Genomic DNA, 16,180 nt, shown 5'->3' with positions numbered 1-16,180 from the left:
GTAAAGAAGGGCGGGCGTGTCGGACCGGGTGCGTGTTCGCCCGAGCCGTGTGCTTTAGAGTCATCCAGACTGTCATACACACTCGTGCATACACACACACACATAGACACGCGCGCACACGCGCGGACTCGTGTACACGCGCTCTACACTTACTACAGCTGCGATGTGACACTGGCGCACCTCTGGATTTCGGAATATCGGATTATCATCCTGTGCAGAAGCAGGAGTTCTATTTTTTTTCTTTTATTTGTCGTGGAGGGATGAAGCGGCTGAGGAGGATGAATGTGCCGGTGGATTTTCTCACGTTTTTGTGCGCAGTCGTGGCCGTCACGGGGATGGAAGGTAAATACGCGCAGCTGTTTGCACCTGCGTCTTTACGCACGTTAGATGCGCAGCGCAACTTTTCGCTTCTTGGCTGTTTCTGCTGTTGTTGGAAACTTTTCTTGTGCGCCTGAGATGCTCTTCAGATCTGTGATGCGCGTTCAGCACTGATCCCTGTGTTAATTTCATTGTATCTTCAATTCACCTCACTTGCACGTCTTTGGACCGTGGGAGGAAACCGGAGCTCCGGGGGGAAACCCACACAGACACGGGGAAAACATGCACATTAGTCCACACAGAAAGGACCTGGACCGCCCAGGACCGGGACCAGGACCTTCTTGCTGTGAGGCGAATCGTTCAGCCCCTCGTGTTGTTTATGTGGGTGGATGAAAATATGCCGGTCAGAGGAAAACGAAGTGACCATCAGATTTGCTATGGCTGGTTACATGCTTGGACTGAATAATCTGACAGATCATGTAAAGCTGAGTACTTGGAACACATACATAACATTATATTTTATATTTTAGAGGTAGATAGGATTCTGGAGAGTTCCTTAAAACATGTGTTTATACAGTATGTATAAACCATGATCAGCCATAACATTATGACCACCCCCTTGTTTCTACACTCACTGTCCACTCTGTTAGACACTCCTACCCAGTTTGTCCTCCTTGTTAATGTAAAGTCAGAGATGATCGCTCATCTATTGCTTCTGTTTGAGTTTGAGTTGGTCATCTTCTAGACCTTCATCAGTGGTCACAGGACTGGATGGATATTTTTGGTTGGTGGACTATTCTCAGTCCAGCAGTGACAGTGAGGTGTTTAAAAACTCCAGCATCCACTCATACCAGCACAACACACACTAACACACCACCACGTACGTCATTGTCACTGCAGTGCTGAGAATCATCCACCACCTAAATAATACCTGCTCTGTGGTAGTCCCGTGGGGGTCCTGACCATTGGTGAAAGCAGGTTAAAAAGTATGTAGAGAAACAGATGGACTACAGTCAGTAATTGTAGAACTACAAAGTGCTATATCTATGTGGTAAGTGTAGCTGATAAAATGGACAGTGAGTGTAGAAACAAGGAGGTGGTCATAATGTTATGGCTGATGGGTGTATGTATATAAGCTACAATTAGAGTAGCCAACCCACACACTTACAAACACTAACCAGAGCAAATGATTGAACCTTTGTGCCACCTACTCTACCAGCTATGCCACTAAAAATATAGTTCATGTACTATTATAGTATAATAATGTCAAAATAAATTAATAAATGCATGTTCTATTACAGTATATTTAGTTTGTTTACTAGTAAAAATACCCTAAATAATAAAATTACTATATTTTAAATACTTATTTTGCATCAATGTCTAACTATACTGGTTACTTCAAAACAGAAAGTCTTAAATTAAACATATTAATATCCTTTTGTATTTATTATTGAATTAAAATGTACATTTTACATGAATTTTAAGGTGTAAATAGACATATTTATGTTTAAAAATGTATTATTATTATGTTTTTTGCACAAAATGCATCAGAATCCATTAACTGCTCTGTTCTATTCACGCTAAAACACGTTTTAACACTAATAGAAGGAAATAAATTAGAAATATGTCGTTTGACAGATGGCACAGCAGTAGCTGATTGTTTTTCTTTCATTCTCACTCTTCATTGTCTCACTCGGAGTCTCGTGCCTCGGAGTATGTCGGTCTAGCTGTGATTATTTTTCTCTGTAGTGGCAACCCTCCCAAACACGTGCAGAAGGTGGATTTTCAGTGAGCGAGTGAACGTGTTGTCCTGTCCATGGCGGCGGTATCTTTAAACGCTGAATCAATTATCAATTGATCAATGATCAAATGATCAACACAACCCCCGCACTGCCCCTTCATTGGCTGCACTCGTCAGGTCGTTATTAGTACATTACAATATTGTAGCGGTGATATGTGAGTGACATTTAGCTCAGCCAATCAGAATGCAGCACCCGGTTTATACATGTGCGTTCGGACGTTCTGCAGTTAGTTAGTTTTGTATATGAGACTCGCCGTATGGCCCCAGCATTGAAGTACTGGTGCTGGAGCCAGGCAGTCTAAAGTGTTGTAATGCTCATTGAAGTACAGTAATTTAACGGTAAGAAATACATAGGTGGGTCAGGTGGCACAGCGGTAAAATACACTAGCCCACCAGAGCTGGGATTTTAAATACATCGTATCGAATCTCATCCGGCTGGGCAGAGCGGCCACATGAACAATAAATGGCTGTCGTTCATCCAGGGAGGGAGCTGGATAGAGACCTCATAACTGATGCAATTACGTCCTCTGCTGGCTGATTGATGGCGTCTGCACAGAGTAGAGGAATAATGCATTGATCAGGGTGTGGCTCTCCGTGCACAAGGCTGATCCGCATATGAACTTGCCTCGTGCAGGTGAAAAGATGCAGTCGGCTACAGCGCATGTGTCGGAGAGGCTGTGTGTCAGTTCGCTCCCCATAATTGGGGAGGGGGTCGGCACCGGTAGAGAGGAAGCATAACGCAACTGGGTAAAAATTGGACGCACTAAAAATAGGCAGAAAAATGCATAAAAAATGAAACGACGGGTTGATGGGCGGCAAAGACTCACCAATGCAAGCTGGACATATAGGCAGAGTGGTCCTAATGTTTTATATATACATTACATTTACAGTACTGTGACAGTATTCGGTCTAATTAATTGAAGGTTAAGGGCCTTGCTCAAGTGCCCAACAGTGGCAACGTGGCAATGGTAGGGCTTAAACCAGTGACCTTTTGATTACTAGATGGCTGGTATAACTGGGTTAAAGCATCTCTGAAACAGGAAGGGTTGCTCCCAAATGGTCGTGGTGGGTAAACACCAACAGCAATCAGAGGAGGGACAAGCCATAAATCGCCGACGGGTTGTTGGGCGGTGAAGACTCACCAATGCAAGTCGGGTATGAAGTATGTGAGGTTGTGTAGATGCAAGCCATTCACAGTCACCATGCTAATACAGCAGTACCAGATATAACAGGAAGCCTTCAGATGTCTTGTGGAGTCCATGTCTTGGTGGAGCAAAGCTTTTTTGACAGCGTATTGGACGTGTGGTCCTAATGTTTTGCATTTACATTACTGTGACAGTATATTGTCTAAACAATTAAGGGTTAACGGCCTTGCTCAAGGGCCCAACAGTGCCAACCTGGCAGTGGTGGGGCTTGAACCAGTGACCTTTTGAGTACTAGTCCAGTCAGAGCATCTCCAAAACTGCAGCTCTTGTGGGGTGTTACCAGTCTGCAGTGGTCAGTATCTATCAAAAGTGGTCCAAGGATTCTGGTAAACCAGCGACAGGGTCATGGGCGACCAAGGCTCATTGATGCACGTAAGGAGCGAAGGCTGGTCCGTGTGGTCCAACCCAACAGACGAGCTCCTGTAGCTCAAACTGCTGAAGAAGTTAATGCTGGTTCTGATAGAAAGGTGTCAGAATACACAGTGCAGCACAGTTTGTTGCGTATGGGGCAGCATAGGCGCAGACCAGTCAGGGTGCCCATGCTGACCCCTGTCCACCGCCGAACGCGGCAACAGTGGGCACGCGAGCATCGGAACTGGACCGCGGAGCAATAGAAGAAGGCGGCCTGGTGTGATGAATCACGTTTTCTTTTACATCATGGCACCAGGATGCACTATGGGAGGTAGTGTGATGCTTTGGGCAATGTTCTGCTGGGAAACTTTGGGTCCTTGAACCTTGAACTGGTGAATCCTGTCATGAATGTATCCGAAGTGTCTAAAACATGACATTAAAATTCTAGTAAATAAATCATATTGGCTGATCGACGGCCAATCAGATTCTCCGATTTTAATACGAAATAACCCCAGCCAATACAGGTTAAGACTACACCGATCAACCATAACATTAAAACCACCTCCTTGTTTCTACACTCACTGTCCATTTTATCAGCTCCACTTACCATATAAAAACACTTTGTAGTTCTACAATTACTGACTGTAGTCCATCTGTTTCTCCGCATGTTTTGTTAGCCCCCTTTCATGCTGTTCTTCAATGCTCAGGACCCTCCACAGGACCATTACAGAGTAGGTATTATTTAGGTGGTGGATCATTCTCAGCACTGCAGTGACACTGACATGGTGGTGGTGTGTTAGTGTGTGTTGTGCTGGTATGCGTGGAGTTTTTAAACACCTCACTGTCACTGCTGGACTGAGAATAGTCCACCAACCAAATATATCCAGCTAACAGCGCCCCTGATGAAGGTCTAGAAGATGACCGACTCAAACAGCAGCAATAGATGAGCGATCGTCTCTGACTTTACATCTACAAGGTGGACCAACTAGGTAGGAGTGTCTAATAGAGTGGACAGTGAGTGGACATGATATTTAAAAACTTTAGCAGCGCTGCTGTGTCTGATCCACTCATACCAGCACAACACACACTAACACACCACCACCATGTCAGTGTCACTGCAGTGCTGAGAATGATCCACCACCTAAATAATATCTGCTGTGTGGTGGTCCTGTGGGGGTCCTGACCAGTTATTGCTGTTATTTCTTTCTTTAGTCTATATCTGTGCCTTCCTAACTAAACGTTAGAGCGTACGCATCAACACAGTTCAATCAAGTTCTCATTCGCCGAGTCCTGAAGGTTAATGCGCTGTGATTTCCGATACTCTTCAGCGGAGAGTCGATGGAAGCCCTTATCTAATCTGAGACAAACTTGTCTATGTCTATGTGATACAGACGACACATTTTACAGATGATACACCGCGGACCGTCGCTTCAAAGAGAGGCAGAGAATCGAAGGCTTTGTATTTGCTCACCACTCTGGAGACCGTTCTGGATGACTGGGAGTGCTGTTCTGTGGCTAACCGTGGCAGATGGACCGGGGTGTGATGGGCAGGGAAAAGGAGGAGGCGTGTAGGCATCACGTCCTGGTGGCTAATTGAAAGGGAATTGGCCTTTGGCTGGTTAAGTCGGGAGCGGTCCGCGGCCCGTTTAGCTACGGTCCAGCTCGGCTCGGCTCGGCTCTGCGTGTCCTAACCGTTAGGCGCCTCGCTATAACGAACAACGTGTCAAAGATCCAAAGGGGGGAGAGGAAACGGCAGGGAGACGTTCTTGGAGACCATCTGTGGTAACAAGAGCTCTCTTAGTGCGTTCCTCTTGGAGTTGGAAATTCGAAAGCGGGCAGGGAGAGTGCCCTCGGAATAGATCTGGCCGTCTGAGATCTGAAAATCGGCCATTAAAGCCATGCATGAATTATGAATGCGGGCGTTCGGCATTGCAGTTGAGTGTCATCCTGCTGAAATATGAATTATTTATCAAATATGATGTATTAATAGAAAGACTTACTCTTTCAGGACTTCACAGATGTAGCTAACGCTAAAACTGACTGATTAGGGTTTAATTTTTTCAAATGAATCATGATTCATTCATTTTCTATATAAACTGACTTCACATGGATTAGAAGAATCTATAATTATAATAATAAGACCTTTAACATTATCAGAATTTACCTGAATAAAGCTACGACTCCTTTACCCTTTACCCTAACCTTTACCCTTTGCCCAAATCTTGGCTAGTTTTCCTTTCTAAATGGTTATTTGGCTCAGTGTACGGCAGAGATGGGGACTCGAATCCAGCGTCGACTTCAGACTCGACTCTGACTCGTTTCAAACGATTCGGACTCGACTCATGACTCGCAAAAAAGTGACTCGTTAAAAACAAGAGTCCCTAGCCTTACTACGTGTCCTTGTGTTTTTTTCGACTCTGACTCATTTCAAACTACTCGGACTCGACTCATGACTCGCAAAGAAATGGCTCGTAAACAAGAGTCCCTAGCATTACTGAGTGCCCTTGTGTTTGCTAATCTGTTGTTTTTATCTGAACTTACATATTATGTGTTTATTTCTACGCTACATTTCCAATATATGTTTCGTGTATATTATATTGACTCGTGACTTGACTCGGACTCTAGTCTAAATACTCGTGACTTGACCCGAACTCTAGCCTAAAGACTCGTGACTTGACCAAACTCTAGTCTAAAGACTCGTGACTTGACTCGGACTCTAGTCTAAAGACTCGTGACTTGACCCGAACTCTAGTCTAAAGAGTCGTGACTTGACTCGGACTCTAGACTAAAGGCTTGTGACTTCACTCGTACTCTAGCCTAAAGACTTGTGACTTGACTCAGACTCTAGCCTAACGACTTGTGACTTGACTCAGACTCTAGTCTAAAGACTTTCGACTTGACCCGAACTCTAGTCTAAAGACTCGTGACTTGACTCAGACTCTAGCCTAAATACTCGTGACTTGACCCAAACTCTAGTCTAAAGACTCATGACTTGACTCGGACACTAGACTAAAGGCTCGTGACTTGATTCTGACTCTAGTCTAAAGACCTGTGACTTGACCCGAACTCTAGTCTAAAGACTCGTGACTTGACCCGAACTCTAGCCTAAAGACTCGTGACTTGACTCGGACTCTAGCCTAAAGACTTGTGACTTGACCCGAACTCTAGACTAAAGGCTCGTGACTTGACTCGGACTCGTATTTTGTGACTTGTGAACATCTCTGATGTACGGTGGCTCAGTGGGTAGCACCGTCACCCCAAAGCAAGAAATCCTTGGTTCGATACCCAGGTGTAGCTGGGTTCGGGTCCCATGTCCATGGGGGTTTCCTCCGGGAGCTCCGGTTTCCTCCCACAGTCCAAAGACATGCAGTCAGGTTAATTGGAGATGCTAGAATTGCCTTACGTGTGTGTGTGTGTGTGTGCATCCTGTGATGGACTGGCAACCTGTCCAAAGTGTGTCCTACCTTTCGTCTGGTGAATTGCACCCACGACGACCTTGAATAGAATAAAACAGACAGTGAATTAATGAATCAATGAATATATTAGCTATTGGGTGGGAAATGGCTATGACTACAAGGTTCCTTTATTCTGTTTTGAGATGCCTTTCTGCTCTCGATGTGTAAACATCGGTTATTTTAACCACCCTAGCTTACAGCCCTTCATTTCCTCTGATTTATCTCATTGACAAGGCAGAATTGACACTCACTGGATGTTTTTTCCATTTCCATACATGTGACAATCCATCTGGCTGATTGGATAACTGCATGAGCAAGCAGGTGTACATATGTTACTGATGAATCGGCCATCTGTATTGCATGACTTGCTTCAATGGATAGATCGACACGTGCACACACACATAAGCACAGGTGTTCCTAATAAATTGGCCAGTCAGTCATATTACATATACATAAATCAGGCCGCTACAGGGACAATACAGTACAAAGGATGGATTGTAGCTAGGGGGGCACTTTCATAACCCCTAAAAGGAGGACATCAGACCCCAAAAAAGAGGGCGTGACAGTGGGTAGACGGTCAGGATAGTGTCTACATCACACAAACAAAGGCCGGCAGATGAAAAACCGGTCTGTCCGTCCTAAAACCGGACGTATGGACACCCTAATTGTAGCACCACATGATATTTTTAAGCATAAGTGCTGTCATCAAGCTGTCAGACAGGCAGTACAGGATTCCTAATTCTTCCTTCCGCTCTTGAGTTCACATCATTGTTTATTATGAGCTACTGCTTTGTTCAGTTGAAACCTGTTGCACTGAAGTCTCTGTCCTGCCATATAAGGTCTTTATTGCTTTGGGCACATCCAGCATTGAATCTCAGCAGTGCTATCGGCCAGCCGGGCGTCCACACATACCTGACTGGCTGTGTCTGAGGGACATTAGCTGAAGCCATGCGATGGATTGGCAGCCTATCCTACACTAAAATGTAACACTAGTCATTCAAACAAGATCTCAGCAGTGCTATCGGCCAGCTGGGCGTCCGCACGTACACGATTGGCTGTGTCTGAGGGGGGTTGGCTGAAGCCATGCGATGGATTGGCGGCCTATCCTACACAGAAATGTAACACTAGTCCATGTTCAGTGCCTTTGATATAAAATATGCAGTTCAACAGGACCATGAAACACATTGACACGTAAGTTACACACACAGCAACTTCAGACTCGACTTGGACTCGTTTCAAATGACCCTGACTCGCAAAAATGACTCGTAAACAACAAAAATCTCTGGAGTCAGCATGTTACGTGTGACAATTAACTCGTTTTGACTGTCTTAACCCGCAACGGACACAATGGGTAAATGTTACAGCCAGCTTCTGGCGTAGTGATGAAGCATCGCTCCCTACTCCCTACACAGTTCACTACATTTGAACATTTTCGTTACCTTTGAATTGGAATCTCACTTAAAATGGGGGAATACCCTATGTAGTGCACTTCACAGGAACAACAGAATTGGCACTAATGGTTGAAAGAGCGCTTTCTGAACCAATCAGACTTTCTGATTTAAATTTTTAGTAAGAATTGCTGTTATCTGCATTTATTCAGTTTGCGTCACACAGATGATTGTCAATGAAACGATTGATTGGCTTTCTAATGAGTTCGTGTTTTACTTCACAACCGAGAAAAGTTTGGAAGTTTTTAATTATAAGCACATTTACAATATAACGAATTATATTCCTAATGGGACACACGGTTATAAATTTAATAGCATCTGGAAGAACATAAGCTAAGGTAAGCAGTGGTTATGATTTTTTTTTGCTGTGTTTTGGATTTTGGCCGCTGTGCTGTGATTTATCGCGCGCTTTTTTTTTTGCAGTGAAAACAAAACGTATCAGTTTAAGCTTTTAACTGGTACCTTTATGTTACGGAAATTACATTAATTTGCACAATGACTAGGAAAGTAAAGGCACGAAGTAAAACGACAACATACGGTCGCTAATCTGTTGTTGTTTATCTGAACTTACATATTATTTGTTTATTTCTACGCTACATTTCCAATATATGTTTTGTGTATATTATATTGACTCGTGACTTGACTCAGACTCTAGCCTAAAGACTTGTGACTTGACTCGGACTCTAGCCTAAAGACTTGTGACTTGACTCGGACTCTAGCCTAAAGACTCGTGACTTGACTCGGACTCTAGTCCAAAGACTTGTGACTTGAATTAGACTCTAGCCTAAAGACTCGTGACTTGACTCGGACTCTAGCCTAAAGACTAGTGACTTGACTCGGACTCTAGCCTAAAGACTCGTGACTTGACTCGAACTCTAGTCTAAAGACTCGTGACTTGACTCGGACTCTAGCCTAAAGACTCGTGACCTGACTTAGACCCCAGTCTAAAGACTCATGACTTGACTCGGACTCTAGCCTAAAGACTCGTGACTTGACTCGGACTCTAGTCCAAAGACTTGTGACTTGAATTAGACTCTAGCCTAAAGACTCGTGACTTGACTCGGACACTAGCCTAAAGACTCGTGACTTGACTCGGACACTAGCCTAAAGACTCGTGACTTGACTCGAACTCTAGTCTAAAGACTCGTGACTTGACTCGGACTCTAGCCTAAAGACTCGTGACCTGACTTAGACTCCAGTCTAAAGACTCGTGACTTGACTCGGACTCTAGCCTAAAGACTTGTGACTTGACTCGGACTCGTATTTTGTGAAACTCGAAACCTTTGAAACTCGACGCCACTTCCAGAATCAACTGGTTCAGTTTCAAGGTACCACTGTAATCAGCGGCAAAGTACAATCTGGTTTAATCAGACAAGTTCATGAAAGGGGGTATCCGAGTCACGTGAGCGAGCCGATGCAGGGGTAATTGGTGTAAGGCCGATCAGAAACGAGAGCGGGGAGCGTGTACGGCGGAGGAGGAGGTAATTGCCGTCGCTGTTGTGAATAATGATCTACAGATGCCCGACGCACTTTTTTCTTTTTCGTCTTTCTCTGTTAATGGAATGCAAATTTATCTAATCCTCTCTCATGTTGCCCAGCTCGGGAGATTTATAGGGTCTCTCTCTCTCTCTCTCGCTCGCTCGTTATTTGTTTCTTCTGTTCCAGAAGCTGTTGTAATGCCTCATAATCAGACGTTCTTTGCTGGTTACATAAGTCTGATTGGGTCTGTTTGACACCCTTGAAGTGCCACTGAAGTCAGACAGGATGTTGAAATCATTAATTCTGCTTTATAATATTAAAAACTATTCATTTAAACAAGGCACGTGTAAAAAAAGAATGATGTGGGTCAGATACCTGCAGTGTCCAGTCTTGTCCACTGTCCATTCACAGTCAGCTATGTCATTTTGAAGTTTTGAACCAGGTTAAAAATCACTGTTAACATAATAATAATAAAAAAAAATAATTAATTAAAAATGTAGTATATATACAGCCATAAAATTAAAACCACCTCCTTGTTTCTACACTCACTGTCCATTTTATCAGCTCCACTTACCATATATAAGCACTTTGTAGTTCTACAATTACTGACCCCACAGGACCACCACAGAGCAGGTATTATTTATGTGGTGGATGATTCTCAGCACTGCAGTGACACTGACATGGTGGTGGTGTGTTAGTGTGTGTTGTGCTGGTATGAGTGGATCAGACACAGCAGCGCTGCTGGAGTTTTTAAATACCGTGTCCACTCACTGTCCACTCTATTAGACACTCCTACCTAGTTGGTCCACCTTGTAGATGTAAAGTCAGAGACGATCGCTCATCTATTGCTGCTGTTTGAGTTGGTCATCTTCTAGACCGGCTGGATATTTTTGGTTGGTGGACTATTCTCAGTCCAGCAGTGACAGTGAGGTGTTTAAAAACTCCAGCAGCACTCCTGTGTCTAATCCACTCATACCAGCACAACACACACTAACACACAACCACCATGTTAGTGTCACTGCAGTGCTGGGAATGATCCAAATCTTTTTTGGGCCAGAAGTATATAGACGCCTGCCCAAGAGGTTGCTGGACATTTCAACCCAAAGCCATCTGAATATGCATGTCCAAGTAATTTTGGATTATGTCTGTGAGAATTTGTGTCCAGAAGTATGTAGACATCTGACAAAATTGCCTGCATTAATATAAAACTGGCTTCTCTAGAAAGGCTGTCCAGGTCATTTTGAAATGTGTCTGTGAGAATTTGTGCTAATTTAGTAGACATAGGTCTGTATCTGCACACACAGTTCAGCCCTGTGAGTGTTGACAGACTTAAATGCTACATTGTATACACACACACACACACACACACACACACACACACACCACTACAGAGCTGTGGGTCCTGATTTGAGTGATGCGTCTGGGAGTTGCGGTGCGGTGAAGTATCTCTCCTCTGAGATGCGCTGTCCCTGGAGATGCATGTTTGTGGACTGCTATTGAATTTAGTGTGTGTGTGTGTGTATGTGTGTGGTGGCTCGGGTGGTGCAGCAGCCTTATTATTCTAGCTTACTAATTTTGTGCTGTCAACCAGCCGGGAGTCTACACAGACACGATCGGATATGTCCGTTCCAGCATACTTGTGTACTCTATTGGGAAGAATTGGAATGTCAATCATGAGCAAGGCCTTCTTGACCACTATCAGCGCTTGATATCATATATGCTATTTTGTTTGAGTGTGCACAAATTCCCATACACACTCCGAGGGCAAAGAGGGGGCTGGAGATGTCCACCAAGACACACAAACACGTCTTAAGATGTGTAACAGTACAGGGCCGTCGTTGTCGCATTTTCCGTTTCAAGATTCATCACACATTCTCCAATCGGGACAGGTCAGGACTGCAGGCAGGCCAGTCCAGTACCCGTACCCTCTTCTTCCACAGCCATGCCTTTGTAATGTGTGCAAGCATGTGGTTTTGCATTGTCTTGATGACGTCTTGAAGGCAGCACATGTTGCTCTAAGATCTCAATGTACTTTTCTGCATTAATGCTGCCATGACAGAAGTGTAAATGACCTTTACCAAGGGCACTGACACACCCACATACCATGACAGACCCTGGCTTTTGGACTTGTTCCTGATAACAGTCTGGATGGTCCTGTTTGTCTATTTTTCCCAAAACAAGACCTGGAATGCTGATTCATCTGACCACAATACACGTTTCCACTGTGTAATGGTCCATCCTAGATGCCTCCGAGCCCGGAGAAGTCGACGTTGCTTCTGTACAGGGTTAACATAAGGCTTCTTTTTTTGCACAGTGAAGTTTTAAGTGGCATTTGTGCATGTAACTCTGTATTGTAGTGCTTGACAAAGGTTTGACAAAGTAATCCCTCACCCATGTGGTTATATCAGCTATTGTTGAGTGAGTTCTTGATGCAGTGCCGTCTGAGGGATGGAAGATCACGGGGGTTCAGGTTAAGCGTGCACCCTTGGCCTTTATGCGCTGAAATTCCTCCTGATTCCTTGAATGGTTTTAATGATATTATGCACTGTAGAGGGAGAATATGCAAATTTCTTCTAATCTTTCTTTGAGGTTCATTGTTTTTAAACATTTCCATGTTTTTTTCGCATATTTGTTGACAAACTGGAGAACATCTGGTTATTTTTGCTCATCAGAGACTCAGCCTTTCCTGGATGCTGCTTTTGTACCAAACCATGATTACAGTCACCTGTTTGGAATCACATCATTATTTAGTTTTCTCACCTCATTACTAGCCCTAAATTGCCCCCGTCCCAACTTTTGGAGGTATATTAACAAATGAAATGAATTGCTGAAACATTGTCCATACTGTCCCAACCTTTTCTGATTGGGGTTGTATTTTAGGCCATACAGTGTATTAAAAAACAGCTATTATTAAAAACAGCTATTATTTTTTATATTTATTTTCATATAGGATTTCCAACACTTTATCACACTATGACTGGGTTGGGTTCAGTGTGAAAGTGTGGATATAAATACCCCATAAAAAGCACCGGGCATGTGTGCGAAAGTGGCGTATATACCCCCGAGGGAAGGCTAAAGAAGCCCCCGTCAGCAGAAACCATCCAGAGCTTTCTCGATTTTCCCCAAGAAGCAGCTGGAGCAGAAAACATTGATTAGTTGGAGAGTTTACCTTTTCAGAGGTCCTGATGTGGCCCGCGGTGGCCTCCGCTAGCCTCGTCGTCCGGCGCTAATCGAGCTTCAGACTCGCCGCCGCTCGGACTCCGTGTGAAGCTCGATTGTTCTCTGTGTTGTTTTTTAAAGGTGTTTAATTAGAGCGCCAAACAACGGCGGCGGCGTTAGCGGACTGGCTTCTTTTCCTGCCCCGAGCTCCGAGAATAATTGCCTCTTTCTCGTTCGGTCTCCTCTCTCGTGAAAATAAATGGGTTTGTGCTGTTGACACTTTCTGTTCTCTCTCTCTCCTTAATGAAAGCGCAGATAGGTTGGAGAAATAGAACCAGAAAAAAACACTATTTATTTATTTATTATTATAATTTACACATTTTTTTCCCCCCGATTTTAGCATAGCCAATTAGTCTACGCATCTGAGGAGGGTATAGTCACCTGCCCCACACTCCCTTGACCCCCTCTTATTCACCCATACTTTGGTGCATTCGCACGTGAGGCCAGTCTTGCGCATGGAGAGTTAGACACCAATCTCCGCTTTCCTCCACTTCTGTACAAGCGCCTCAGGCTACTAGCCAGGGTTCTTACGTTGCGTCGTAGAGCCCACCCACTTATTAGTCTGGTCTTTCCCACCCAGCAGGGGACGCCCAGCTGACCGGTAGCAGAACTGAGACTGGTGCTGTATATTATTGTTTACACCATATAACCACTGTATAACATATCAATTCTAGTTCCTTTCAATTAAAGCACCAGACTATTCAGAGACTAGAAGCTTCTGTTTAAGTTTAAATATCAACCGGCATAGGTCTCTGGAGTAATCTTGGCTTACTCCTCCATGCTCTCCAGATCTTCTCCAAGTTGTCTAGGTTCTTTGGGCATCTCTTGCGGACTTTGATCTTGAGCTCCTTCCACAAGTTTTCAATTGGGTTAAGGTCAAGAGACTGACTAGGCCACTGCAAAACCTTGATCTTTTCCCTATTAAACCAGGCCTTGGTTTTCTTGGCCGTGTGCTTGTGGTCGTTGTCCTGTTGGAAGATGAAATGACGCCCCATCTTAAGATCTTTGATGGAGGAGCGGAGGTTTTTGGCCAAAATCTCCAGGTAGGACGTGCTATCCATCTTCCCGTGGATGCGGACCAGATGGCCAAGCCCCTTGGCTGAGAAGCAGCCCCACAGCATGATGCTGCCACCACCATGCTTGACTGTAGGGATGGTATTCTTGGGGTCGTATGCAGTGCCATCCTCTCGCCAAACGGCCCGGGTGTGGTTGGCACCAAAGAGCTTGATCTTGGTCTCATCAGACCAGAGAACCTTAAACCAGTCTGCCTCAGAGTCCTCCAAGTGATCATGAGCAAACTTTAGACGGGCCTTGACATGACGCTTTGAAAGTAAAGGTACCTCACCGGCTCGCCTGGAACGGAGACCATTGTGGTGGAGTACGTTACTTATGGTATTATTGAAACCAATGTCCCCACCGCCATGAGATCTTTCTGGAGCTCCCTCCTTGTTGTCTTTGGGTCAGCCTTGACCTTTCGGACAAGCCTGGCCTCGGCACGGGAGGAAACTTTGAAAGGCTGTCCGGGCCGTGGAAGGTTAACAGTAGTTCCATGAGCCTTCCACTTCCGGATGATGCTCCCAACAGTGGAGACAGGTAGGCCCAACTCCTTGGAAAGGGTTTCGTACCCCTTGCCAGCTTTGTGACCCTCCACGATTACTACTGGCCACGGTAACTACTGGCCAATCACACGCCTCCTTGGAGTCTCAGAACATACAGAGGACCACGGTGCACTCTCTATATTCCTCCACCGCTCATGCCAGTACCTGAACCAGACAGTAGGAGTCAATGTTGCAAGCAGTTTAGACCCAAACAACGTTTTCATGCGACTTAATTGACCAAAAATATATATAGCCTGCTGATCTTTAGGCCCATAGTTCCATTTTATTCCCCCAAACTCTGGGACACTACTGTCAGCAAAACAAACAAACACACTTTTTACACAGTATTGCATTGTTTGCCACTTTAAGCCTCTATGGTTTCACTCCCAAACCCATTTGATTCATAGAATCAATTATTCAAGTAGACTCACCTATCCTATTATCCTCGTCTGATCTGTTCCTTAAAGACCGATTTGCAACTGCTCTATGACGACGAAGTATTCATATTTTATAATAATAAGAATTCCTTCCGTATATTTATTTGCTGACTGCCAGCTTGGACAGCCATGTCAACAAGAATGGCGGGAATGAATCAGGCGAGAACAGAAGGGGCTTTGCCTCCTCCGCGTACTCTTATTAGCTCTCGGTTATGGGCTCGTTGCCTGTAAACGTTCACGGCGCACTCGCTTACCTTCCGGGTTCGCCATAAATGTAACATATATGAATATATTTTCGCTAATTTAGAGTGCCAGGCTAGGTGTGTGTGTGTGTGTGTGTGTGTGTGTGTGTTTTTTTTCTGCGTCTGTTTATCATCTCGAATGTCAAACGCTCTCTGGAGAATGTGTGTGTAGGTAAATTGGAGATTGGGAGGTAATTAAGTATTGATTTCAGACCGGGTAGAGTAATAGGAAATGGCCAGTACTGGCCTAATTATGGCCTGTTGCCAGATTGGACCTGCATGTGCTAAAGTGATGATGGGTAATGGGATGGGAGCAGGGCTCTGGGACGGAGTGTGTGACTGTTGCAGGCCCTCGGTTATGTCACTTCAATTAGCATCTCAGCTTACACAACTGATGTCTCTTTTTTGTATTGTCACCAGCTATTAGGGGTGTACCCGTCCTCTCAAATAGGCATAATGCCAGACCTGTTCCATTCTACTACTGCACCCATTGACTTACCTACTGGCTTTTAACCCAGATACAAGCCTGATGATGCATCTACGGCTCCTAAGGCACCTGTTTTACCCCCTGTGATCCCCAGCAGGGGACCCGTAGTGTAAAGTATGAGGTTTGAAAATAGCTGCCCT

The 16,180-nt window shown here is 44.6% G+C and overlaps 1 protein-coding gene across 1 annotated transcript in view; it reads left to right on the top strand.

Moving 5' to 3' along the window:
- Positions 1-271: 271 nt before the first annotated feature.
- Positions 272-16,180, top strand: part of LOC134302822 (ephrin type-B receptor 1-B) — a 266,238-nt gene continuing 250,329 nt past the window's right edge. The window contains exon 1 of the mRNA XM_062988035.1: positions 272-342. Within this exon, the coding sequence (XP_062844105.1) occupies positions 279-342 (64 nt within the window). The 5' untranslated portion in view covers positions 272-278. The remainder of the gene's footprint in view (positions 343-16,180) is intronic.

Source organism: Trichomycterus rosablanca, chromosome 25 (assembly GCF_030014385.1).
Source record: "Trichomycterus rosablanca isolate fTriRos1 chromosome 25, fTriRos1.hap1, whole genome shotgun sequence".
NCBI lineage: Eukaryota > Metazoa > Chordata > Actinopteri > Siluriformes > Trichomycteridae > Trichomycterus > Trichomycterus rosablanca.
This window is presented reverse-complemented; position numbering and strand designations above follow the sequence as displayed.